Consider the following 26,742-nt stretch of genomic DNA (forward strand, 5'->3'; position numbering starts at 1 on the left):
CAAACAAAACTCCTTGTTGAAACCGCCAAATGCCACATGTTGCATTTGAGGGAGGAGCTAAGGTTAGCTGGTTGTTGACGGAGCGCGTGTTTGTTTGTGCTTACTTCGCCGAGAGGTCAATTAAAAACGCAAGCCAACCAACCATGGAGACGTTGCCGTTACTTGACAATCAATGTTGAATGTGCTTTACTTTTTTTCGGTTCGCACGTACTGACATGACAGCAACGTTAGCGGGCGTTAGCATGCTAAGAAAAATGTCGGCGATCGCGTGTAGCCCTGGTGAAAGGTTAACAGTGAGAGAACTCAACGTGGTTCTCAATGGCTGCTAAGTTTGACTGTGTCTTGAAAATGGCCCTGTAATGACAGTTGACAGTTTGATACGTACGAATAAAACTTCAAATACAATGAGTCCATGCGATAATAAACAAGTAGCCGACAGCACATTTGACAAACGTGATGAAAATAGAAAACGCAACTTGGGTGTTAGCTCACGTTGCATTGATGCGTTCGTGTCGCTTGCGTCACGCAGAGCCACTTCAGTTCTCTACAAAAAAAAAAAACCCACAGGAAACAGGGCTTGACATGATCTCGAGAGGCGAAATGACAAACGAGATTGGCGACGATTGAGTAGAGAGCGTCCGCTTACAAATCACACCCGACATAAGCACATTTCACACACAAAAAAAACAAATACACACACACATTTATATATATATATATATATATATATATATATATATATATATATATATATATATATACTAGCTTCATGCCCGGAGGAGCTAGTTCCTGCGGAAGGCTGGTAAGGTGGGCCTTCGGCCCACAAAAGTGTTGTTGCTTGGTTCAACTTTTTGTCCATCTTCATTGCTCATCGCGAAAATAAAGAGATGTTTAGCTCTACTAAATAACTAACAATTTCATTGCAATGCTTGTGGGTAGACAACATTTTTTCGCTAAGATGCCCGCGCGATCGAAGTGAGCCACTGCCTGAGCGGCGCAGTGGCGGCGCGCAGTGGCGGCGCGCAGTGGCGGCGCGCAGCAGCGCGGTGAAGTAGGTACGTTTTGAAAAGGAACAGACGGAAGGACAGACCGCGTGCGGGACGACGCGCAATATATATATGTATATATATTAGAGCTGTCAAACGATTAAAATATTTAATCTAATTAAAAATGCAACTGTCATAATTAACTCAAATGAACTAAAAAATTAATCGTGATTACTCACACATTTTTTATCGTTTCTGAATTTCCTTTCACATTTTTTGTCCTATTTTTTTCCCCATTTTAATGGTCTCATCAGCATGGAATCATGAATCCGTTTTCTACGTGCCAAATGCAAATATTTACTGAAATAGCAATTTCGATTTTCAATTTGACATGAACATTTTTACATGAACAGCAGTAACAACATGTCACCAGGAAAACAAAAGCCAACACTGTGCGAGGTCCCGAAAAAGAAATCACTGATGAACGACTTGCTTTCTGCTCCTGCAAGGGAGTCATTTTTCTGCGAGTTCCAAACAATCACACGTCAACATCCCGCCAACAGCGATGACGTCTCTTCGACGTCCGTATCTGCGCCGCTAAGTGCCTTGTTAACTCAACGATGCCCCGACACGTGGCTCCGTTTTACAATTTGGGCTCCAACAGATGTGCTTTTTTTATATGGCAGGTTCTCTCGAGTTAAAACGCCCCCCCCCCCCTGTCCGCTGAGATGAGGCCGTAAGGCAGATCATAAAAGCCGCTGTTGAAACTTGGAAAAGAGTGTCCACATGACGGGAAAAGGAGAAGCGCTCGGCGTCGTTTGGTGCTCATCGAGTCGGCGTGCGTCACTCGAGGACGGAGATATTTGCTTTGCACTCGGTTGCTTTCGAATGCTCAAAACACCTTCTCGATTATGACGGCGTGACACAACTGGTGGCGCCGTGAAAAGCGAAAACAAATCGTCCTGGTCGTGTACTCAAGGGGGGGGATGACGAAAGAGGATTTCTTCCTTTCTCTTTACTTGGTGTAAGCTGCGCACGTTTGATTTCCAGTTGGTGAACAGGCATCGTCACGCCCAATTTAAATAAAGTTGGGGACTTAGTTGCCCCCCCCCCCCCTGGTGACTTTGGTACGGTCCCATTTGCTGGGCCAAGCAGGAAGGCAATTTGAGTGGGGCCCTCTCCTGGCTGTGTCCAGACCTTGACAGTCACACAATACGGAGGGCAACCCCCTCAGCCCCCCCCCCGCCCCCTCCCACAAACACAATTGCCTTTCATAATCAAACCTGCGGTTTGTCGTGTAAGGGCGGAGATTGGAAAGATAAGATGAGCTTTGGACTTGGATGTTTGTTTTGTTTTTTTTCAGGAGTGGGGGGTGGCAGGGGGGGGGTGCATCCTGCGTAAAACCACATCCTGAACCAGCATCACTCCGCCTCACTGTAAAATAAATACTCTCTCTCTCCTCGGCGTGGCTTCCGTTGAGTGTCAACACCTTGGCTCTGAATCACCTTCAAGTCCAAACAGGAAAATGCGGAAAGGCAAAGGAGGTGGCAGACGGAGCTTTAATTTGCTCCGCAGCGTTTTAGCCAAAGAGCACGCAGCGACGTATTCTCCTGCCCCGAAACAGCCGCCCGGGCTTAATTCAATGGCCAGAGTCCTCCCCCTTTCAACTTTCACGACAGCATCGTTTGCCAGGAGGCGCCCAACGGTCGCAGGCACGTCACCGCTTGATGGCAAATTCGACTTGCGTGTAGAGAATCGAACGTACAAAGCGATGTGCTGTGGCTTCAAGTGCGATTTTGATCATGTGTTTTAATTTTGTCAAGTATGGAATAACTGTCTTGATATGGGGGGAGTGGACATGTCTTTAAGAAGATCGTCAGAAATAGATCGCTTGACACAAAACATTGACATTCGAATCCGCTCAGCTTCACAAGGGTCCCCGAGTATGCCGGAGCCTATCCCAGCTGTCGTCGGGCAGCAAGCGGGGGACACCCTGAACCGGTTGCCAGCCCATCGCAGGGCACACAGACACGAACAACCATCAGAGCTCACGCTCACAACACCCGGGGAACAATTTTGAGTGTTCGGTCAGACTGCCATGCATGTCTTTGGAATTGATGAGGAAAACCGGAATACCCGGAGAAAACCCACACAGTCAGTCACATTCAGTTGCACTCGACTGGAGGTCAGGGCTTAGGTTTGACACCCCCCTCACCCTCTCCACAGGCGTTTTCAGGCGCCGTTCCCTTTGCCCGAGGAGTCTCACTGGTCAGGCGCAGTAGTTAAAAGGTCATCAGCTCACTGAGCTCATCTGAACCCGCCCGAGGAAGGAGGGGGGGGGGGCAGGGGCGGTCTCTGCGACTGTGGCTGTGCTTACACTTGATCCAAAAGACCCCCAATTGTTGTTCTTTTCCTCAGCAAAGGCGACGTAAGAACACACGGGCCAAATGCTACTCTTTCCCGGCCTTAGCCCACAACGCAGCTCTTTTATGCACAAGTGGGTAACCGCAGAAATTATACAATTAAAACAATTTTCTGCATCCATCAGTCACACACTGATCTAACAAGCCATTCAAATGACACTAATGGAGTAAGCCTCTTTCTCTCTCTCCTTCCTCCAGCAAAGTATTTTCGCCTATATGACGCAATGAAGGCATCGGTGGGAAAACAAAAGAGAGCCGAGAGGAATAGAATGACAGTCCGTTCGCTTAGCAGCATGTTTGAGAGCGCGCTTGAAAATGTTCCCTTTTTTTACGATTGGCAGAGCAAGAAAGTCATCTGGCTGCTTGTTCAGTATAATCCTTGGCAGCAGAAAACTCGACAACCTAAAGCAACCATGTCAATGATTTCAGATTTCAACGAATCGCATGGAACAACATTTCAAAATATTCCATGTGACTGTTAAGCAAAAGCTTGCGGTGCCAAGTCAACGCCGGCTCAAAACCGTCAAGGACTCCAAAAGTGTGCTGCCGACGCACGCCGGTTGTGAACAGGGTGGGAAGAAAGCAGACGTGCCCAAACCTTGACCTGGATATCCTGCATCTCTGTCCACCCAGTGTTGACAAGAAACACTGCAACACAAGTTCAAGGGAAGTGCTCGCGCAGTGCCGATGTCCTTTCCCAACAAAACGGCACAAGAGCTTTTTTGTCTTTATGACCTCTAACTATCCATTAGACCCAAGTCCTCCTATATATTGGAGGTGTAGTACATACGGAAGGCGGGGGTGGAGGAGGGGGGGGGTTAGTGCCCACAAGTAAGTGCCCCATCAGCAAGCACAAAGAGAAAAAGCTGCCTTTTATGGTAACCAATCACAGACTCAAGCCATTGACCACGGAGCCCACAAATGAGGCGTTAAGTGTCATGGCGGGGCAGCCGCGGAGTAAAAAAAAAAAAAAGGAGCAGAAAGATATGACCCTCTTGTCATCCGTGCATGAATCTGCCCGATGCCGCTTTCTCACCGAGACCGGGCTCTCAAAAGCCCTCCTTCTCTGAGAAGCGCCGTCGGAAACGTAAATCGAGTGACGAAAAAAGCCACGCTGCCAGCCGGCCTCATTAAGTAATTTCATCAGGAGCGATGTTGCAGCCTCCATTTCACATGATATTCATCAAAGTTCTTTAGATGGCGAGATCGGGCGGGCTAGCGAAGCATAACTTGGGGGAGAGTGGATGGGTGGGGGGGGGTGGGGGGTGGGGACACCCTGAACATGGAAACTGGGACAGTGAGCACAGTGAAAAGCCCCGCTATGCTGGATTTATCCTGCTGATGGGAAGGTACGATGGGGGTGGGGGGGGGGGGGGGTCGCTTCAGATTCACACTCACGCATTTAATTGCAGATTCCATGACTTTGCACAAATGTCACATTCCCTCCTGATCAGCTTCCTGGCTGGCAAGCAGCCAGAGAAGGAAGGCGTCCACAGGAGGAACAGGAGGAACCGTAGATTACTCAAAACTGGAAAGGCACTTGGAGGAATGAAAATGGCCGTCAAGGCCTCGCCGTTTGGATTAGCACCGAAGCGCATGTCGCCAGTATTGGTCCAAATGTTTTTTTTAATCGCCATGCGGGCGAAAAGAAATTGCTGCAAAACAACTGAGCAGTGTGGTGGCGCCGCAATACATTGTCCCATGCTGGGCACACGCCCTGCTTTTTTTTTTTTTTTTAATGAAAAGAAAATATTACCGAAAGCTAGGCTAATCGTCTTGACTTCTACGCAGGCGAGTGCAAAAGGGGACGTCGGCAATTCTGCGCACCGAACCGACGAGCAGCTAACAGCCGAACGAGACGGTCATCGTAACTAAGGGAGGCCCACGAGAAGGGCTCGTCGTGGCGGCCTCTGTGCCCGACGAGGCAACTTTCGGAGGCGGCCAACACACACGGTCCCACCAGCTCACCCGCTGTGGAAACGGGTGCTAAGCCCGACCGGCTTTTCTCAAACAAACCCAAATCATCTTCATAATTAATCGAATCAACTGTGAAGAAGAAAGAGTGGGCTAGTTTTGATCACTCGTGCCGAGTTTGCAGGCACTCCATTCGTCCAATCAGAATTGAGTTTGTTGGCTGAGTGCAAGAACAGCGGCACATCAGTGGGGGGGGGGGACAAAATAGAGAGAGCAAGAGAAAAAGGAAAAGGGAGGGAAGGAAGTGGCAACAATTACAAACAGGAAGTTAAAAAAAGTGGGGGAGACCCCCACAGTTGTTTAGTGAGCCTTGAAATTTCATAAAAAAAGGTCACATATAAACATGCATCTTTTATCACAATTTCACGTGATGACACACCGATTCCTGACCGACATGCAGAATTTTTTATGTCATCTCGGAACCATCATATCAAGCCAATTTTAACCACAAGGGTTTTGTTTTCTTAATCACAGAAACGGAATCATTCTTCACATTAAGACAATGGAATATCACAAAGTGACTCAGAGCAATTCTGGTGGGGGGGGGGGGGGGGGGGGTTCGGGGCATGATGTAGACCACACACTATTTTACAGATAGCTCTGTTGAGTCAAATGTTTTTTTTCAGATTCACAATAGAACTATTGAAGACAATTTTTTAAAAAAAACTATAAATGGGGGCGGGGGGGTCGGGGCGTGATGTAGTCCACACACTATTTTACATATAGCTCTGTTGAGTCAAATGTTTTTTTTTCATATTCACAATAGAACTAATGAAGACAATTAAAAAAAAAAACCTATAAATGGGGGGGGGGGGGTCGGGGCGTGATGTAGACCACACACTATTTTACATATAGCTCTGTTGAGTCAAATGTTTTTTTCAGATTCACAATAGAACTAATGAAGACAATTTTAAAAAAAACAATGGGGGGGGGTTCGGGGCGTGATGTAGACCACACACTATTTTACATATAGCTCTGTTGAGTCAAATGTTTTTTTCAGATTCACAATAGAACTAATGAAGACAATTTTAAAAAAAACAATGGGGGGGGGGTTCGGGGCGTGATGTAGACCACACACTATTTTATATATAGCTCTGTTGCGTCAAATGTTTTTTTTCAGATTCACAATAGAACTAATGAAGACAATTAAAAAAAAAAACTATAAATGGGGGCGGGGGGGTCGGGGCGTGATGTAGTCCACACACTATTTTACATATAGCTCTGTTGAGTCAAATGTTTTTTTTTCATATTCACAATAGAACTAATGAAGACAATTAAAAAAAAAAACCTATAAATGGGGGGGGGGGGGGGTCGGGGCGTGATGTAGACCACACACTATTTTACATATAGCTCTGTTGAGTCAAATGTTTTTTTCAGATTCACAATAGAACTAATGAAGACAATTTTAAAAAAAACAATGGGGGGGGGGTTCGGGGCGTGATGTAGACCACACACTATTTTATATATAGCTCTGTTGCGTCAAATGTTTTTTTTCAGATTCACAATAGAACTAATGAAGACAATTAAAAAACAAAACTATAAATGGGGGCGGGGGGGTCGGGGCGTGATGTAGTCCACACACTATTTTACATATAGCTCTGTTGAGTCAAATGTTTTTTTTTCATATTCACAATAGAACTAATGAAGACAATTAAAAAAAAAAAACCTATAAATGGGGGGGGGGGGGGGTCGGGGCGTGATGTAGACCACACACTATTTTACATATAGCTCTGTTGAGTCAAATGTTTTTTTCAGATTCACAATAGAACTAATGAAGACAATTTTAAAAAAAACAATGGGGGGGGGGTTCGGGGCGTGATGTAGACCACACACTATTTTACATATAGCTCTGTTGAGTCAAATGTTTTTTTCAGATTCACAATAGAACTAATGAAGACAATTTTAAAAAAAACAATGGGGGGGGGGGTTCGGGGCGTGATGTAGACCACACACTATTTTATATATAGCTCTGTTGCGTCAAATGTTTTTTTTCAGATTCACAATAGAACTAATGAAGACAATTAAAAAAAATAACTATAAATGGGGGGGGGGAGGTCGGGGCGTGATGTAGACCACTCAACTTTTTTACATATAGCTCTGTTGAGTCAAATGCTTTTATTTTCAGATTCACAATAGAACTATGGAAGACAATTTTTTTAAAAAACTATAAATGGGGGGGGGGGGGGGTCGGGGCGTGATGTAGACCACACACTATTTTATATAGAGCTCTGTTGAGTCAAATGTTTTTTTTCAGATTCACAATAGAACTATGGAAGACAATTTTTTAAAAAACTATAAATGGGGGGGGGGGTCGGGGCGTGATGTAGACCACACACTATTTTATATATAGCTCTGTTGCGTCAAATGTTTTTTTTCAGATTCACAATAGAACTATGGAAGACAATTTTTTACAAAAACAATAAATGGAGGTGGGGGGGCAGCCCCCCCCCCCTCCCCCGGATTTATGACGGCTACCCAATTGTATTTACACGTTTGTCAAACGAGGGCTGTCCGTTGTCTAGTGAGTTCCTGTCACCTTGGATCAATAGCCAAGTGGACATCCTGCAAAATCTGCCGCAGAGCAATTGCAGAACATTTAAAGCAAGCAAAGAAGGGAAAGCTTGAAAATCAAACTTGGATTTGGAAGCCGATCTAATTCCGTAGCTAATCCGAAGAGGAGAAAAAAAAACATCAGTTGCAGCGACTGCGTTGAAGGACACCGGCTTCGGACCGGATCAATGGCTCGGCCCGTTAAGTGACGCCTCTCTCAGCAACACATCTAATAAGCGTTGATCTTTGGGAACACCCCGAGCTGACCCGCGGGGCGCTGGGAACAATTACCAGAGAGTGGTCTTTCTGGGCCGGTGCCCACTTGACCCGCTGGGGGGGGGGGTAAAGACGACGCCACAGAAATCGGCATGATTTAAACTCTTCCCCCAAGACGCGCTGACAAGGTGAGAGGGTCAAAGCGGACATTAACAGGTCAGCGTGTGGCCCGCTCGGGAACAATTACTCCTCGTCGCAGCTAAGTGGACACTTGATTGAACGCGATAGAGGCAGGGACACACTTCCCGCAGATAACAATTCCCCCCCCCCCCCCCCCCCCCCAGCCATTTAGGATAAAAAGCCCGCGCGTTCCGGGCCGTTATGGGCAAAATTCATCTTCCCTTTTCCCCTTTTAAAAGAATGCGAGCGTGTGATCGAGAGCCATTCCCCAAAAGGGATGACTGAGAATTGACTCTCCATTTTGCAGCGGCGGCGGCGGCGTCAGCCGCGTATGACAAGAGAAACGATGACAAGGTGACAGTGAGAAAGTCCAAAACAACGATAAGAGCGGATCAACTGAAATGTTGAGCCTAATTTGTATGAATTAGCAAAACTCAACAACGGCGGACAGCAACAACGATAAAGTGCAAAGAGAAATGCATTCACGTGCAACACAAGAATGGCGGGAGCAGGGTGGACTTTGGGAATTTTTTTTTTGGGGGGGGAAGGGGCTGGTGTATTTACCATTGTCCGTTTTCCTGATAAATGTGAGTCCAAATCAAGGGGTTTCACTAGCTTTCACTAGCGGCTTTCACTAGCGACTTTCACTAGCGACTTTCACTAGCGACTTTCACTAGCGACTTTTCGCAATCCTTCTAGACAAGGTGCGAACGACAGATGGCAGTAATCCAAAGACGATATGCCGCTCCTTTGCGACTGTGCGCAAACGTTCGCCAGCATTCAGGCCGTGTCCAAGATGGAATTGGATGATTACGGAAAGAAATTATATGCAAGTCGTCAAATTGGACACACACACACAAATGATGACTTACAGTGTGGAAATAGTCCACATTTGTCAGGCTCATGCTCAGACATTTTTTTAGGGGCAGGTACTGAAAAAAAAAAAAATTAAAGAAAGGGCCGCCCCCTGGCCAAAACGATTCACGCTATGAAGATAAAGCAGTATTTCTTTTTTTTCTGTGAACACAAGAATCAAAGACAGTCAATAAAAACAACTCTTGGAGTGAAGGGGAAAAAAAAAAGTCTCGACGCCCCTGTAAAAATGGCGGCTTTTTAAGTTTCAGTGTGATTGCGTGATTCAAAACACATACGCGTCTGCGTTTATTTGAGGGCGTGACGGATTTCGGAGATGCAAGACCCCCCCCCACACCAGATATTCATATGTAGCTCATTGAATTGATGAAATGACGCATATTCCACGCGCTTGAAGACCCACCCAAGAAAGAAAAATCTTTCGAACAAAATAAACTCCGACCATAGCGGCTCGGGACCGGCGCCCCCCCCCCCCCCCCCCCCCCCCCCCTGTTTACACCCTTGAGAGCAAAAACAAATTCCCTCCGAGGAGCTCTGGCTCGGAAGCAAACAATGTCTGAAGCTCTGCTGGGAAAAAGCAAGCGAGCAAAATAGCAACAAGCAAGGAGCGTAAACACGGTCGACAACCTCTTTTGGAAGGGAGGGAATTGGAAAGCGAGACAAACGGGAACACTTTGGTTGCACGCGAAAAACCCACAGACAAAATGAATCAAACGGCACCGCTATCTCGCTAGTCTCGGGTCAACTGAATCATTAAGGGTCCGGGGAAGATTCCGTCATCTTCCATGAAAAGCTCACACAACAACTATGACTTCACCGGAGTAAACCCCGAGAGGGGATTTATTCATTATTCGGCATCAGGTGAGGTCATTGAAGAACTTGCACCTGCGTTGGTTCTGTGTGTCATTTAACGATTCAGCTCTGTTCCGAGGAACACCATTAACATTTGGGGCGGAGTGGGGGGGGGGGGGGGGGGGGAGCGGTAAAAGTCGCCCGCGTTTGATCTTCATATCGGACGCCGTAATGGTAAACAATGACACGGCATGAGGGACAATGGGCCAATTAGCAATCTCCCCTTCTGCCATCGAGCGGCATGCTAAATTATAATAAGAAGCAGGCAAACTTTTATCTGCGCTCGGGTGTCTCATCTGGCCCGGCAGCACCTCGGCGCCGCGCGGCATTGCATCTTGGGTAATTACTACCTTCCAATTACTGCCCCGGCTTGTAAATATATATCAAATAAACAAGCAACAACCGGTCAATTAGGAGCCCCCTTTTCGGAACGGGGCTTTCGCGTTCATGTTTTATGTGGTGACGGGGGCGGGGAATGGGGCGGTGGGGGGGGCAGTCGTCGCACAACTCCGGAGTGAACTTCTAACTGCCGCAGTTGAGAAGAAGACACCTCAAATATGCGACGGAGGCAGTTGAAGACGAGCGTGCCGACGCTCCCTGGTTTGATCTACAAAGACAAGAGAGGAGGAACAAAGGAAAAACAAAAAAACAAAAACAAAAACAAAAAAACAGCGGTAACCACCCGTCGACAACATTAGCGTTGCTACGCTCTTCCCTCCTCCAGCCACGCTCAAAAGCGACGGCTCAAAAGCGACTACGCTGATGGTTTATCGCAGAACAAGTCGCGGGCTTAAGCCAGAAGACGTGATCAAAGAAATCCAACGTTGCAACCCGCAATGGCGATGGAACGGCCCTGCCGTGTTCCCTTCCATGTTTCTTTGAAGCCTGCCGGCGCTGGCGAATGGCGAGACGGATGAGAAGTCAAGTCGTGAGTTGCTTCCAAAGCTCCCGCGTGTCGTCTCCCTCACGGGGGGGGGGGCTTAGGCGACGTCTATGCCAACGAGGAATTAGTACTTGTCAGCGTCTCGACTTTGCGACTGATCGAATGATGATGCGTTCATCCTACGGACCGATCACTGAGGAAGTTGATTACTATGACACAGTGGAGCTTCCACGTAGAGCACACGGGGGGGGGTGGGGGGGTGGGGGGGTGGGGGGGGGTGAAGAAAACCCAAAGCTCGAAATAGAACCCGAATGCTCAACTCGAGCAGAGACTGCAAACATTCTTACACGTTTTATGCTTAAATGAGGCCCAGTGGCTTGAAGGAGCGGGCGAGAAACAACGTGAATTAGAACGCCATCGGGGGGGGGGGGGGGTTGTCAAACTCGTTCTATGTCGCGAGAAGTGTGAAGAAAACCCAAAGCTCGAAATAGAACCCGAATGCTCAACTCGAGCACAGACTGCAAACATTCTTACGCGTTTTATGAGTAAATGAGGCCCAGTGGCTTGCAGAAGCGGGCGAGAAACAACGTGAATTAGAACGCCATCGGGGGGGGGGGGGCTTGTCAAACTCGTTCTATGTCGCGAGAGGTGTGAAGAAAACCCAAAGCTCGAAATAGAACCCGAATGCTCAACTCGAGCAGAGACTGCAAACATTCTTACACGTTTTATGCTTAAATGAGGCCCAGTGGCTTGAAGGAGCGGGCGAGAAACAACGTGAATTAGAACGCCATCGGGGGGGGGGGGTTGGTTGTCAAACTCGTTCTATGTCGCGAGAAGTGTGAAGAAAACCCAAAGCTCAAAATACAACCCGAATGCGCAACTCGAGCAGAGACTGCAAACATTCTTACACGTTTTATGAGTAAATGAGGCCCAGTGGCTTGAAGGAGCGCGCGAGAAACAACGTGAATTAGAACGCCATCAGAGGGCCGAATGGCGGATAGCCTCGTCAAAGACGACAGGCAAAAAAAAAAATTTTTTTTAAATGTCCTGTATTTTCAAAGTTGGGTCCAAATTGGTGAAGGTCCATTTCTGCATAAGCGAGCAAGCACACTGACCTCAGTGGCTGTTCAAATAGTGTACAGACCCTCCCTCCCCCGCTCCCTCCCGCCCTCCCTCAGGCGGCCCATGACAACAGCCCAGCAGCAGCACTATTTGATCTCTGATGTTTTCCTTAATCTGGGTTGTCAAGGTTCGCTTGTTGGCGTGTATTTACTTTCCTTCTTCGACAAAAAAGTGTTCTACTCCCCCCACCCGCCCCCTCCTCCTCCTCCTCCTCAGACAATGACTAATCCAAAGACGAAGGAGGAGGGAGCTCGACAAGCAAACCATCTTAAAGCGACAGTTTCTCTTGGGCATACTTTGAATTGACTTCAGACCCAAAGTGTAAATTTTCCTCCAAAAAAGCAATACTGTAGTCATGTTTCATTCTCCTGTCAGATTGATGACTCCACTAAAAAAAAAATTGCATATGCAGAGCCGAACAACTAAAATCACAGAAAACAACAAGACTAGTGTCAGTGTAATGCACTTGCAAAAGACATTTGAAAGTAAATCATGCACGCATCGTACACTTGATGGTTTGAAACCATTTTGAGGCAACGAGGCAATTCACAAAACATCGATTAATTGCTAATTAATCGAGAAATTAATCTGTCATATGTTCTTATCAGGTTGTCTGCAACTGCATTTCGGAATAAAACATACAATCGGTTCAGCGGTTGGTGGTCACAAAAGTGTTTCAGAGTAAACGCAAGCAACAAATCCCGATGTCAAGCCTATTTAACATTTTTCACGGTCTGCAAAAAAAAAAAATGAAAAATGTGGAGATGCATACGGTTACGCTTTTAAACCGTGATGAATATCCGGTGGCCACCTCGGAAGGGAGCCAAATCAAAGATGCTGCCTGAACCCCAAAACATTCGAAAAGGTTGCCAGTTGTTGTGTCCCGAGTTTGAGAGACGGTCAACACACGTGGACAAGCCCGCCGCCGCTACTTTGCTCTTCCTCCGAAGAAATCAGTGCAAACCTACTTTTGCACAAGTTAAAAAAGGTGTCAACTTTATCCGAAGGGCGTTTCCGCGTCCAATTGGAGCGTCGTCAATGACTGAACGCGGTTTCCATATAACGTTTGTCAGTCGGTGCGTTTCCCACTGCTTGGGAAGTTTGCCAGAACTTTCACAACAACGGCAAGAGCACGACGTTGGTCAAGTTACAAAGTACTTTTGACTTACTCCACACCACACCGACGCTCATATCCTGCCGGTTGATATTTATGCTCCGGTATAACTATGAACCTTCCGGCGTGTGCGTGTACGTGCACGCGTGTGCAAGTGGTACGATAGTAGTCCGCGTCGCCGCCGCAGCAAACTTTTAGAGCGACCGCCATGCGCGCAAGGTTATTCCCCTGTGTGCACGCACTTGTGCGCGCAGGAAGCAGCGGGCATCTTAATAGGACACAACAAAGCCGAACGTGAACGTTTATGAGATGGAAGAGAAACTTACCATGATGCGAGTCGCTTTTGAGCAGCGAGCCGTACGCGGATGAACACAACTTTGTCGGCTGCGCGCCAGCTTGTGTACAGATACAGCGTGCGACACGGATCACACCGTAAACACCAACAAGATTACTCCGCCAGGGCTTTTTGGTAACGGTGGCCGGGCATGAACTAACTTGACGCCCAACTTCGCGTATGTAAGGGGGTGGAGGGGGGGGGGGGGTTAAAAAGTTTGTCGTCCAGGGGGGACGTCGTTGAAAAAGACCCGCGCTCCTTCCTGAGCGTTGTTACAAAGGTATGAAAACGCAAAAAAAGAGGAAGAAAAGCGGGGACAAGCGCCGATTTAAATGTTGTTGTTTTGATCTCCCAGGTCCGTGACGTCACATCCACCTGCTTGGTAAACAAGGTTCAGTGCATTGCAGCGGTCACTCGCATAAATAATATTCGGATTAAAAACAGCACCAAGAAGCACGAAAGTAGCTTCTTTCTATGGGGGAATGAAATGATAGGCATTTAAACCGAAAGCGCGACAGTGTGTGTGCGTGGGCGTGTGTGTATGTGTGTGTGTGTGGGGGGGGGGGGGGGTAAAAACTACTACGTCAACTAATTACGACCCAGAGGTTATGAACTACATAGTTTTTCAGAAATGCCGCAACTGGTTTGTTTCTCAAGCCTTTCAATAATAGACTTTGACATAATTAAGAAATGTATTGGGAGGACTGTGAATCAAAAATGATTTTGTAAAGATGAACCCCATCAGACTTCTGACTAAATGGACTAAATTTTCATTGGTTTCTGACCATCATTTGCTTCATGTTTAAATAATCAGGAAAGGCTGGTTGTTGCAACTATTTGGTTGAAATTTTTTGCTTACTGCTAACCATATTTCGCCTTGGGCATGACTGAGACAGTGATTAAATTGTATTTTTGCCCGCCTCACAAGGAAATTACTCGGACAGTTTAACAGTCCAGTTAACACTAATTGTAAAGCAACATTGATTTGATTTCACGAGAAACTACTCGAAGTCTTTTTTTTTTGTCCTTGATCAAGGTCTGAGAAGCACAGCCCTAGTCATTATGAAAGACATTACAATACTGTACACCTCTTTTTTTTCCATGGCTGCAGCTGAGAAATCTGCTGCTGCTACAGCAGCTGTAAAAGCCTCGCATCCTTTTTCTGAGTAGACAGCGCCACCCTTTGATTATGAACGGTCAAAGCCGATTTCGATCACATCAAGATTTATATAAACAAAGGAAAATTGTGTTGTGATGGACGAGATCAACAACGAATTTATCTTTGTTGACTTTCACCTGGAACGCGCCTTGGAGGTCGGAACGGGGGGGGGGGGACAATCCGAGCAGGATGCTCCAATTTCCCAACTTCTTTGAATGTTGCATTTAGAGAGCAGGAATGAGCAAGAACGCTCAGAGACGCGTCAGTAGAGGAAAGCACCACCGTGGGGATGTTTTCGGGAGGAATTGGAATTTTGAAGCTCAAAAGAGTTCAGGACATCAAATCTCACTTGAAACACAACACAGCTAAACAAAGTTGTAAGATTTATTGATACTGGAAACAAATACAAATCAAGGCCAAGGAAATGTGCAATTTCTGTCCACTTTAAAATATCAAACGACCCGTGACTCCATATGTGAGGGTGAGCTTGGACTTTTGCCAATTAGCATTAAAAGAATGTCCAAATGGGCTGCGGTTGGAACATTCAAAGAGACATTTTCATGTGGAATCTCTATTTGACTGCTGCATATGGCTTTATAAGTAAAAGTGGACTGATTCTCATGAAAGTGTTTCCCTCATATTACAATTCACATACAACTCAGTGGAACATTAATTCCCATACCTGTCAACTTTTCGGAGCGCCAACCTGTATAAACTACCCCAAAAAATCCTTATAAGGAGCAAAAAATCCTTATAACATACCAACGCATTTTATATGTCAAAATAACGGCAGAAAAAAATTTTCAATGATATTTATTGTAAATCTCCATAATACAATGTCTGCTTAATGTCTAATCATCATTCTACTTTTTTTCACCAAATCAAAATCATTTGGAGTTGGTGAAAAAAAAAAACCCGGGAAATTTTCAGAATCCGTATGATTTGTGCGATACGGCCATATACGCAATATCCACCACAAAATCCGTATAAACTATGGCCAAACCGTACGAGTTGACAGGTATGCATTCCGCAACTGGAAATTTGACAAACATTTTTTCGTTCATTTCTGATGAACTTCCTAAACTGCTTTGGTATACTAATGATCTTGTTATACTAAAACATTGCATGAGGGGATTTCATTCAAGCGAACATCTGTTGAACGTAGAAGATAACAGCAGCTAACGTTACACAAGGAGACGACTGGATGAGCTGGGGGACAGTGATATGACAAAACCACAATAAATCAGTCACTGCTGATGAATGCTCACGGACATTCTTTCAACGGTTGAAATAAAACAAGGCATCCGTCATTCAATAGTTACAAAAATATATTGATAATACCCTTGATTCTCTTGTGGACAGTGTCATTTAGTCAAGGCAGGTACAGTTCAGATAACAAAACCAAAAAAAAAAAGTGCACGCTCTAATGTCTTGAACGTCCTCCTTCAAAGGCGTGATGTTCCATGTGAGCTGTAAAATGAAAAATGAATCAGCGACTGTCAAACGCAAGTCGACTTCGCGCACCAACGTATAAGCAAGACACACGAAAAACACACACATATTCTGGTGGAGAGAATATATGCGTGTGAGTCCGTTGGATTTTCTGTTTGCGTATATGGGTTGGGGCGGCCCGGTAGTCCAGTGGTTAGCACGTGGGCTTCACAGTGCAGAGGTACCGGGTTCGATTCCAGCTCCGGCCTCCCTGTGTGGAGTTTGCATGTTCTCCCCGGGCCTGCGTGGGTTTTCTCCGGGTGCTCCGGTTTCCTCCCACATTCCAAAAACATGCATGGCAGGCTGATTGAACACTCTAAATTGTCCCTAGGTGTGAGTGTGAGTGCGAATGGTTGTCTGTTTCTGTGTGCCCTGCGATTGGCTGGCAACCAGTTCAGGGTGTCCCCCGCCTACTGCCCGAAGGCAGCTGGGATAGGCTCCAGCACCCCCCGCGACCCTAGTGAGGATCAAGCAGCTCGGAAGATGAATGAATGAATGAATGTATATGGGTTGCTGAACCACTGCTATGGCGTGTGTGTGTGTGTGTGTGTGTGTGTGTGCGTGCGCAGACACCAAAAACACACATGGCGTACTTACATTTATAAAAAACTGCTTTAAAAGCCGTTTGCGGGAGAAGCTCGTTGATTTTTCCCAAGATGCTTGCTTCATTAGCCAAAGAGGCATCTTTATTCCAAACTTGTACGACATCCTCCCGATCTCTGACACTTACACTGACGCCAACAACCTCGTCATCTAGAGTGGAGGGGGCGTTGGGGGTGGGGGGGGGGTGTCAAGTCAGTCAACGTAGCATTAACCAAATAAGAATCAACATCGGCATGATGACGTGAAAAAAAAAGTTGAGCACAGTACCTGAGGCACAGTAGTCTGCAAACTGCTCCCCGATAGTAGCAAGTAACAATTCTTTCCACACTGCAGACTGAAACAAGATTGCAAATAGAGATATAAGAACATTTTTTTCCTTGGCAGCATCTCCAAAGTGAGAACTTTGGATTTCATCCATATTTGAGTTACGGTCACAAAACCACCGATCTAATCAAATACAGAATGCTACAGTACAGTAAACAGGGCGACTGTAGCGGCAGCCTAACTCGTATTACACGACAGTACAGTCGAGATAAAGTCAGATTTTCGGAGAAAATCAAATGACGATACCAAATATCATACCAGAGATGATAAGTGACTCTGCTGTGGGCAAAAGCTGGTTCTCGGAAATTCAGGTGACACACAAGAATGGCACCAAAAAAACATTTTCCCCAAGATTCCGAAGCAGAATCAAGACAAAAACAAATATTTTCAATAAGATGAAGAAATCTCTGTAAGTAAGTTAGAAAGGATGATTACTAGACAGGATTCAAAGTTATGTTAAAGATATCAAAAGAAAAAGAATCTATCTGACAGTGCAAGAGAAATACGGTGCTCATCTGAGATGGTGCGCCGTTTTTTTTAATGATCTTTGTAAACCACGGACATGTGCTCTTCGTACAACAATAATAGTGCCCGTATTTCTTTTGGACAAATTGAGATGCAAGCATGGAAACTGGAGTTGCTTCGGGTCCGTGCAGGAATTCGGCTTACGGGGCGGCGCACGTTTCGATTGGCTGGCGTCACGTCTACTTTTGCCATACTCTGCCTAAGTGTGACCTAGAGTGCAGCGTACGGGACTTTGAAGCAAGCTTTTTGTAACTTTGTAAGACGTTTTTTTTTTTTTGGTCCCATTTCTTTCTGTTTAATAATGCATACACTTTTTCTTACAAATACATTCATAAATTTTGAAGGGAAACAAAAACTATGTTTGCCAGCTGTATTTACATTTACATCCTATTCAACACATTGTATCAGCATCTGTATCTTGTTGATTCTGGCGCGTTTTGGATGCCGCTGCTCAGCCCATATTGTTTTGTGTTATTTGTTATTGTGAAGTGTCCTTGGGTGTCTTGAAAGGCGCTTATAAATAAAATGTATTATTATTATTATTATTATAGGATGACAAAGCAGCAACACGTACAGTGCTTTCTTTCGGGACTTTCATCTTCCAGACGCCTCCTTTTGCATTGCTTTCCTCTTCCCTGTTGTTGGTTTAAAAAAAAAAACAAACAACAACAACAACAATAATGTTAATGTATGTTAACGCATGGGGTGAACAACATCAACAAAATCCTCGAGGATGCAGTGCAATTCGCAAGAAGCGCAAATATTTTGCCAGTGACTTTCGATGCTAAATGTCAAGTCAACATTATTTATAGAGAGTACTTTCAAACAGCCATCGCTGGATACAAAGTGCTGTACATGGAGCGATCGAACATACACAATAAACAGTAAGACAAATCTGTAATAAAGGCGGTAGAAAGCACCAAACAGTAAAATCAAGAACAAATCTAAGTCATATGTGTGAATATCCCACCCCACCCCCCAAAAGATATGATGACAAAAAAAAAATGTGTTTGCTTTCTCAAACACGATCCACTTGATGACTGACGCTCGGCCCCCCATGCTTGGCAGGGGGGGGGGGGGGAGAAAAAAAACAAACCTAATCCCCTGTACCTAATAAAGCGTCCGGAGAGTTTTGAGACAACAGATTGTTTCGTGGAACTCCTGTTCGCGCAGTATTACCAGTCATGGCTGCTCACGTGAACTATTTGTGGAGTGAAGCTCAATTTGGAGTCAAGAAAAAAAATACAAAAGACAAGTTGAGGAGACGTACCAGAGCGGCCTCCGTTCTCCCCGCATCAGGTGATAGCTACATCTCAAAGGAAGCGCCGTGACCGGCGGGATGTTATTGTACACGCTCCAGAAGAGCTGCAGACAACAAAAGAAAGCAACTTTTCAAACCTTTTTTATTTTTTTTTTAAGATGAGAATATTGTGTACGTGTGAAACGAAGAACATGTATGTCTTTTCTGGGGCAAAGCGTTTCCACTCTGTTTATTGTTCTGTGCTTCGGCAGAAACAGATTTCAAGAGTACAAGGTACACTTGGCTGGTGAAGCGCTGCACGCGCAAAAGGCTTCTACCGTTCCGTGTTCCTACATAATTACAGTTGCTGGTGACATACTCGGGGCACGTTCAGACTTAACATGCAATGCGCATGCCTTGCTCACCGTTTTCAATTGACTCGTTTGTATTTGCAGCCTCCGAAACTTGAAACTGTGATGGAAACTGGGGAGTTGCTGAGCCCAATGCTTACCTGAATACTTTCCACTGTGTAAATCTTCTTCAGATTGGATTCACATTCGGCTGCGGTTGTGCCTGGCAAGGACCTAGATTAAAGAATTCAACGATGAAGCAAAATTGAATGCAAAATTCAAGATTTTTTTTTTTTTTGCACTACACATTGTAGTGCATTTGCCTCGTCTACCAGTCTATCAATGCTATTGTTAAAATCTATGGAGTGGAATTGTCGGACTGCCTATAAAAGCAAGAACACCGTCTTCCCTGGACAAGTAAATGAACTAAAATAGCATTTGCTTTATTGCTTCCAGTTGCTACGTGACCTCATTTGGCGTGGAGGATGAAACCGTGACTTACTAAGAAGTAAAACTGATGATTCACATTTATTTCTTGGTTTATTCATTCAAAAACACAATTCTGTACTAAATATTCTATTCTTTGTTTAAGAATAAAGTATCTTGTGGGCAATGACTATAAACTGTTTTTACCCTCACCCCCCGCAAAAAAAAGGTCAGTTTAGAGGTGTAATTTCAATACCGATGTATTTTTGCCTAGTTATCATAAAGTCAGACTCTAATATCGATCAGATGCCTAACTGAGACCTGCAATTGAAAACGGTTGTTTTACCTTTTCAGTAACTTCGCTCAGCGAAAACACAAACTTTAAACGATTGGTGACCACAGGAGAGAAGACTTTCAAGTGGATTTCAGGCAAAACAACGCCTGACTGACGTGCGTTGTGGGGGTATTTTTACAATGACCTTTTTGTTTAGAAACCCCTTTTCGCAATGACGAATTGACACAGTTCTTGTCTACAGCTTTTGCTGACTTAACACTTTTGGCTCCAGGCGGAGGAGCTTGAAATATAGTTGGCCTCGCAACGAACTTTCATGTGATCCCATCCAAGTCGCAAAGTGCAACTCCGAATGATAATAATAAGTTTGATACTCCTTACGATTAAAGTCTCCTCTTGTCCATTAAAACTCTGACACTGTACTTTGGGTTTGTGGGAGAGCGAGGGGGGCACCTCGGTGACCATGACCGCGTCTGCTTGTCTAGTCTGAGAGAAAATAGGACGAGCACAACTCAAATAACATCCCGCAAAACATTTGCTCCCGGAGGCCTGCTAGCCTTGCACAATATTTCAGCCGGGCTCTTCCTGCGACTGCGACCAAAACTTGGGAGTGACAACGCGTTAGACGGCGATCGTTTCACTACCTGTCCAACCAAAAGGTCCAAGGTGAGTGCAAAGGCAGCGTTGAGTTGTCTTCTCCTCCTGCTCGGTGCTTCTTTGTGATGTTATCCAACTCTTCCTCGTCGATATCGATGCTGCTTTCGGACGGAGCGCTCATTGCTCCTCTGTCCATTTGGAGGTCTGTCTGGCCCGCAGAAACCGCCATGAGAGCAGCTCGAATGAGGTTAAAACAAAAGAAAAGTCTTCCGTCTCGTTATGAATCGCGCGATTACAAACACCACACTTTGGTTTTGTCTGCTGCTCCGCTCAAACGCTCTTTCCGCACACCGACAATGACGTCACCGCGTCACTGGCTAGACGTCCGTGTCGCTCCGTTTGCAGAGAGCACAAGAAGAAACGAAGATGCTCCACTCTGTTATATTTTTGGTTGCTTAACATAAGTGTTTCGCCAAATGCGCATCCGTCTTGTATTAAGTGAAAGTACACGCGTGTCACATTGACGTCATAAGAACTGTGCAAATGTTCAGTCCCAACAAGCGACGTATCATTCGAGAGGCAGTTTAATTTTAATTCCAGTCAGTAGCGTGTTCTTTTTCTTCTTTTTACTTTAGTTGCCTGCGGGTAGCCGCTTTTTGGACGGCTTCTTTTCTTTTGAACAAACTTTGTTTCCAAGCGGCAAAAGGGAGGCGCTCATAAACGTCGTTGTTTATAAACGCGAGAGGTATCGGACCATTTTAAGTTTTTCGCAAAAGCAAATCACAAACAAAGTGAACTATCTGTCGTTTTACGTTGCGGAAACATCTGCGACTGACTGACGACCAGGTCAGGATGGAGTGCGGCTTTCACCGACGTCATCAGCGACCCTGCTGAGGGTAAGCTGTGTTGAAAATGGGTGGATGGATGGCAAATAAAAGTCCGTAAATTGAAATTTTTACGGCCTATATGGCAAGTGAATAAACTATTGACTGTTTTTATTTGGGATGGTTTTATGGTCAACGATTTTTAGATGGGATTGGTAAAGGGGGGGCGACCCCACCCACCAAGATAATTTCAAATTTACAAATAGGTAGACTTTTGCAATTTGTGGGCCAACCTGGTCCCTATCTCCCGCAATGAGCTGGGTCCACGGTACAGTTTTAAGTTGTCATGACATGGCTCATAGCATCTGCTCGTTTTCAGATGGACACGATCAAAGTGCAACGCCTTCAGAAATTTTCACATTTATTGGAATTGGAATTGTGGGCCTAAGTGCTTTCATTTGGAAACGTTGGTCCGCCAGTTGCCCAACCCTGATTTTGAGTTTAGATTGCGCCTCACGTGCACGTTTTTGGAAATGTGCGAGGAAGCTGGAGCTAACTCAGGCAAAAACAGTAAGAACATACTGGACAAATTCCATACAGTGGATATTTGAACCCTGAACCTCAGAACAGCGAGGTAGACGTGCACCGGCGTGTCGGCTCATCAAATACAACCTCATTCGTCAAAATATTTGAATGACTACATAAACAGCGACAATTCGCAGTGTGGCAGCAGCAAATCCCTCCTCACATGTAGTCTTGATCTCCCTGATATGCTGCGAGACATTTTGATCGTCCCTCCTCTACAGTGATACACGACAGGTTGGGGAGGCAGGGGCATGTGTGATGATGTCTCTTCCCGTTGAAAGGAACCTGGGCAACAGAATGGAAAATTAGCTTGATTTGTGATGTGGAAAGTCTGTATTAAAATGAATGCCTCGCAATAAGGAAATTGGGTGGCATGTTATTACTTTATGATCACAATCTCAAACCTGGCAAAATCGCGGGTATCTTGCCGGGTACGGCAAAGTATCTTGAGACGGTCTCACCTGGTGACTCATGGGGTGACAGTCGTCTCCTCCGGCTCCCATCAGCGTACACATACGCAGGCTGCGAATCCACAGACTCACTGCGCAGCACATTCCTCCTCCGCATTGGGAGTCCTTCTCACATGCCTGGACACATACGCGCATGCTCACATAGACACACGCGCAGGCACAGATGGAGAGATGTGCGCGCAACATTATAAGGTAGTGCACGCTGGGGAAAAAAAGTTTTAGTTTCAGGTATTCATCGGCCCGGTAGTCCAGTGGTTCGCACGTGGGCTTCACAGTGCAGAGGTACCGGGTTCGATTCCAGCTCCGGCCTCCCTGTGTGGAGTTTGCATGTTCTCCCCGGGCCTGCGTGGGTTTTCTCCGGGTGCTCCGGTTTCCTCCCACATTCCAAAAATATGCATGGCAGGCTGATTGAACACTCTAAATTGTCCCTAGGTGTGAGTGTGAGTGCGAATGGTTGTTCGTCTCTGTGTGCCCTGCGATTGGCTGGCAACCGATTCAGGGTGTCCCCCGCCTACTGCCCGGAGACGGCTGGGATAGGCTCCAGCACCCCCCGCGACCCTAGTGAGGATCAAGCGGTTAGGAAGATGAATGAATGAATGAGTTTCAGGTATTCAGTTTTATTTTCTCAAGTGGTCGCACTAATTAAAATGATCTGGCTCCCAATATCATTTTTAAAGATGAATTAAGGTCTGCTTAAAAATGTATCTCACTCCTGATGATTTGATGGCGTGCAACCAACCACTCGATGAGAAAAAAAATCAGCTCACTCTTTTTTTTTTTCAGCGAACCCTTTTGGTCATTCCTGTGATGTCACTTCAATTGTATTGGATTGGATTGGATTGGATACAACTTTTCGAACCTTCACAAAGTTGAATATTTGGGCATTATATGACATTAACTTCATGAAGTGTTTAATTGTCATTTGCTTTATTTTCTTTTACCTGCTCAGTTAAATGGCAAAATATTTGACCAAATCACAGATATTGCAATGAGAACATCCTTCAAGGTTGCAAAATCCTTTGCCCAAACCTGAATGATTGTCATTGATGAAGCAACGCAAGCGTCGCCGATGGCGCCGTTTGTTTCGTCTTACCCCCGTGATGACAGCCGACGACCCGTGTGACACCAACAGCAGGAAGAATAGCAGCAGAAAGAAAGACTTCATGATAACGACGCGTCTCAGTGCCGCTGCCTCCTTCGAGCTCAAGCTGACAAGACGTTGCCACCTGTGCATACGTGACCGACTCAAGAGAAAAGTGACCCGCTCGACGTTTTTATAAAGCCAGCCCGCCATTCGGAATCATTGTGACTCACTCACATCAGCATGGCTTTTCAAAAGAAAAAAAAAAGAATAAAACAACACTCATGTCTTTGACCCTCTTAGAGCTTGCACTGACTCTGAGAAAGTGCAAGCACGCATTCTGACACATCAACTCTTGATACACACGTTATTCCCCCCCCCCACCCACCTCATCATTACCTTTTCACATTCCAAGGCCGAAGCTTTCATTCCATCCTTTCACATCCACTTCAACCACATTCCCAATGAGAGGATGTTCATTTAGAAACACGCTCCCCTAAGCGCTTCGAATGAAATAAAAGATCACAACACAAAACTTCAAGCAAACACTTCAAAGATTTGGGTCCTCAAAGATTTGGGTCCTCAAAAATGAGGACCCAAATCTTTGCTTGCAATAACTGCACCCAGCCCAGAAAACATTTGCTATTTTGGTGACACTTTTCTAGGTAAATGTACTTCTTCCTTCCTATTCACCTACAGTGGAAACGATGAAATTACTTTATGTCCGCACTCCAGAAGAATTATTTTGAAAACCAATTCTAACTTCCTGGACGAAAACACTTTGGTCCCCAAAAGGTAATTTTTCATTGCTCAACCTTTTGAAAGAGCTGCAATCAAAACATTTCCCTCACTCTGACACTCTTGGTCAAGTAAAGGCTAAAGAATTGCAGCATAACTAAGGATGTACTCCCAAAATAAAAGGTATTTATTCCCCCGAAACAAAAAAGATCAAACAAAACAGCTCGTCTCGGCACAGGAATCAGGAAACGCGGTCTACAAATTTGGAGCTCCTCTAGTTTAGCCTTTTTTTTTTTTTTTGCTCCTTAACTCTGCTGATATCCCATCGGCCAAGACTGCTGGAATAATTTCCTCTAATGCTCAAATGTCTTATTTCCACGCTCTCCATCGCCATCTGTTCACAATGACTTCATGTCTGTAAAGCTTAAACAGATGTTGGCCGTTTGCTTTGCTCACAGACAAATGTATATTTCACATAACGTCCTCTACTGATAAAATGCAGATGTTTTACGCTTCTTTTGTTGCTTTCAAAAATAGTCAAGTGAGGCGTTTCCTTTGTCATTTCCAATGCAGGCTCACATGCCGAAATTTTTGGCCTATTTTATCACATTTATGCCCACTGGGTGCGTACTGTATTGTTATGTTCACTAACTCCAATTGTCCCTTCAGATAATGAGCTTGTTTGACATGCACTTTGACATGTGTGTGTGTGTGTGTGTGTGTGTGTGTGTCGGTCTATAAAGAATTATGACATGCACAGATGCCAAACGCATCCGACAGACAGAATAATTTCTAATCATACCAACCTGACCTTGACAAACAAAGTTAGTCTCCCCTTCATACATACCGGTACTCCTTTGTGTGGACAATAATTCAATGTCGAGTCTTTCAAAGCAGTTCTCTGGCTTCCCAAGATCCTTTGCGTCTTCCACTTGTCTGCCTCGTCAGCGAGGCGTTTTGCGTGAATGCAGCTAATTGAGTAGAGTGATGTACCTGTATGGAGAGAGAGAGAGAGCAAAGCTCGGCGAAACAGAGCCACAAAAGAACCCCGGCTCAGCCATCAAGGTCCAAGAAAAATGGAAACTCAGAACAGGAAAAAAAATGGTTCGCTTTGCAAGTTATTGTATGAAGTGCTGCTCCTGTGCAGTATGGAAAGACTCCACGTTGCAGAGATGCAAGTTACAATTGACTCTCTTTTCGAATCAACTTTTTTTTTCCATAATGGAAATTGAATGCATTATCTATTCATCTATATTCTAAAAAAATATTTATAGTTCACACAGTGAAACTTCTCATGTGGAATGATTTGGTGGTCAAAGAGCATTTTTTTCAACATGTTTATCATTATCATCAAAATGTGGGTTGAGTGCATGATTGATTTTTTTATGTTTTACCAGTGATGGGAAAACGAAGCTTCAAATTTGCTTCTTGAACCAGTTGTGTTTTTGGAACACAAGAAACAGTCCCATTGCTGATATGCAGTTGTGAGAGGGTTATCCATGGAACAAATGTTCGAATTCAGGTTGCAAATGGAGAACAGTGCTTCTGCTAGCGTTGAGGGTAGCAGAGAAGGCCTTGCTGACCATTCACACCACTTTGGCGCAAATCCTGAACAAAACATTAGCACTTCTTGAGACGTTGCAATGACAACATGTGGGGATCCCACTTTGACACTGAAATGTTTTGGATTTGTGAACCCCCTCTCCTACTATTGGCTTGTTGTAAAAATCAAAAGAACAAACATACACATAAAAAGGTTATTGCTTTTGATTTTTTTTTACTTGATGGTTGGGTTTTCATCATCCTTAAAATGTTGCACGTTTCATTTTTTGCAACTTGTCTATAGATGACCTTTGCTATCAGTGTATGCAGCAATGAGATACAGTAGCTTTCCCAGACCCCCACCCCCCACCCCCACCCCTCGCCTCAGGTGTCTAGAAACGCCCCTGGGCTCTGATTGTGGAAGGAGCTCAATCACAGGAACAAACATTTCCGCACACGGTGTCACCTCTGATCCTGTTTCAGCATCTTCCCGCTCTACCCCTGACAACTCACTTCGAGACCTCATAAACTGAGGCCAGGGGTCACGTTTCATTTTCATTTTAGCTTTCCTTGCTAAAGGAAAATGTCTACACGACGAGCACGTTTGTTTCGGGGGCTCAAGGAGTGCAGAGCTGGCTTTCTTCTTCTTCTTTTTTTAAACGGCTCTTGAACCACCAGATGGTGCAATTGGACTAAAAATGCGCAAGGTTTGCGCTTTTGCAACAGTGACGTCACACTGAAGACAGGGAAATACAGGCCCAAGAGACGGAAAACGTTCTACTGTCCGCTGAATCCAGAAAAAAACAACAGTTTTCCATTGCCTTGTCATCTTAAAAATAATTCCCTTATGAATTCCGTTATTTCATCATCAACTTTAATCACAATTTGAGACATCAGTACCAAGTTTATTCATACAAGTGATTGGCACAGCTCTAGTACTAGATCTCAACCAAATATGTTTTGGATTGAAACTGTGTATGTCAAATAC

The 26,742-nt window shown here is 45.1% G+C and overlaps 3 protein-coding genes across 5 annotated transcripts in view; all 3 read right to left on the reverse strand.

The window, feature by feature from the left end:
* Positions 1–14,038, reverse strand: part of foxp1b (forkhead box P1b) — a 124,502-nt gene extending 110,464 nt beyond the window's left edge. Inside the window, exon 1 of one of the 2 annotated variants that reach the window (XM_052076077.1) lies at positions 13,500–14,038. The gene's annotated coding sequence lies outside the window, so the exon portion shown is untranslated. Of the gene's footprint in view, positions 1–13,228; positions 13,246–13,499 lie in introns of those variants that run through there. The other variant, XM_052076078.1, reaches the window with a different exon arrangement.
* Positions 14,039–15,039: 1,001 nt separating this feature from the next.
* On the reverse strand, positions 15,040–20,986 carry eif4e3 (eukaryotic translation initiation factor 4E family member 3). Of its 2 annotated transcripts, XM_052076136.1 has the most exons (8): positions 20,822–20,986; positions 20,562–20,722; positions 19,361–19,433; positions 18,880–18,974; positions 18,184–18,244; positions 17,028–17,094; positions 16,755–16,910; positions 15,040–16,136 (listed from the first exon to the last, which is right to left on the reverse strand). In XM_052076136.1, the coding sequence occupies exons 2-8, from the start codon at positions 20,708–20,710 to the stop codon at positions 16,090–16,092; spliced, it is 648 nt and encodes a 215-aa protein (XP_051932096.1). In that variant the 5' UTR covers positions 20,711–20,722; positions 20,822–20,986; the 3' UTR covers positions 15,040–16,089. The 2 variants fall into 2 exon arrangements, with proteins under 2 accessions (XP_051932096.1, XP_051932095.1); XM_052076135.1 differs by having other exon boundaries at positions 20,562–20,903.
* Positions 20,987–21,819: 833 nt separating this feature from the next.
* On the reverse strand, positions 21,820–24,019 carry prok2 (prokineticin 2). The gene is made up of 3 exons (XM_052076153.1): positions 23,487–24,019; positions 22,385–22,510; positions 21,820–22,208 (listed from the first exon to the last, which is right to left on the reverse strand). The coding sequence occupies exons 1-3, from the start codon at positions 23,685–23,687 to the stop codon at positions 22,083–22,085; spliced, it is 453 nt and encodes a 150-aa protein (XP_051932113.1). The 5' UTR covers positions 23,688–24,019; the 3' UTR covers positions 21,820–22,082.
* Between the last annotated feature and the right edge of the window lie 2,723 nt (positions 24,020–26,742).

This window comes from Hippocampus zosterae, chromosome 9 (assembly GCF_025434085.1).
Source record: "Hippocampus zosterae strain Florida chromosome 9, ASM2543408v3, whole genome shotgun sequence".
NCBI classification, from domain to species: domain Eukaryota; kingdom Metazoa; phylum Chordata; class Actinopteri; order Syngnathiformes; family Syngnathidae; genus Hippocampus; species Hippocampus zosterae.

Coding starts and splice junctions, on each gene's coding strand:
- eif4e3 (XM_052076135.1), bottom strand. CDS start 20,743: ATGGCGGTTTCTGCGGGCCAGACAGACCTCCAAATGGACAGAGGAGCA. Junction 18,975..19,360: donor ACACAGTGGAAAGTATTCAG/GTAAGCATTGGG, acceptor TGTTGTCTGCAG/CTCTTCTGGAGCGTGTACAA. Junction 17,095..18,183: donor AAGTCCCGAAAGAAAGCACT/GTACGTGTTGCT, acceptor ATCTTGTTTCAG/TCTGCAGTGTGGAAAGAATT.
- prok2 (XM_052076153.1), bottom strand. CDS start 23,687: ATGGCGGGCTGGCTTTATAAAAACGTCGAGCGGGTCACTTTTCTCTTG. Junction 22,511..23,486: donor CGTCGGCTGTCATCACGGGG/GTAAGACGAAAC, acceptor GTATGTGTCCAG/GCATGTGAGAAGGACTCCCA. Junction 22,209..22,384: donor GTCACCCCATGAGTCACCAG/GTGAGACCGTCT, acceptor TCTGTTGCCCAG/GTTCCTTTCAACGGGAAGAG.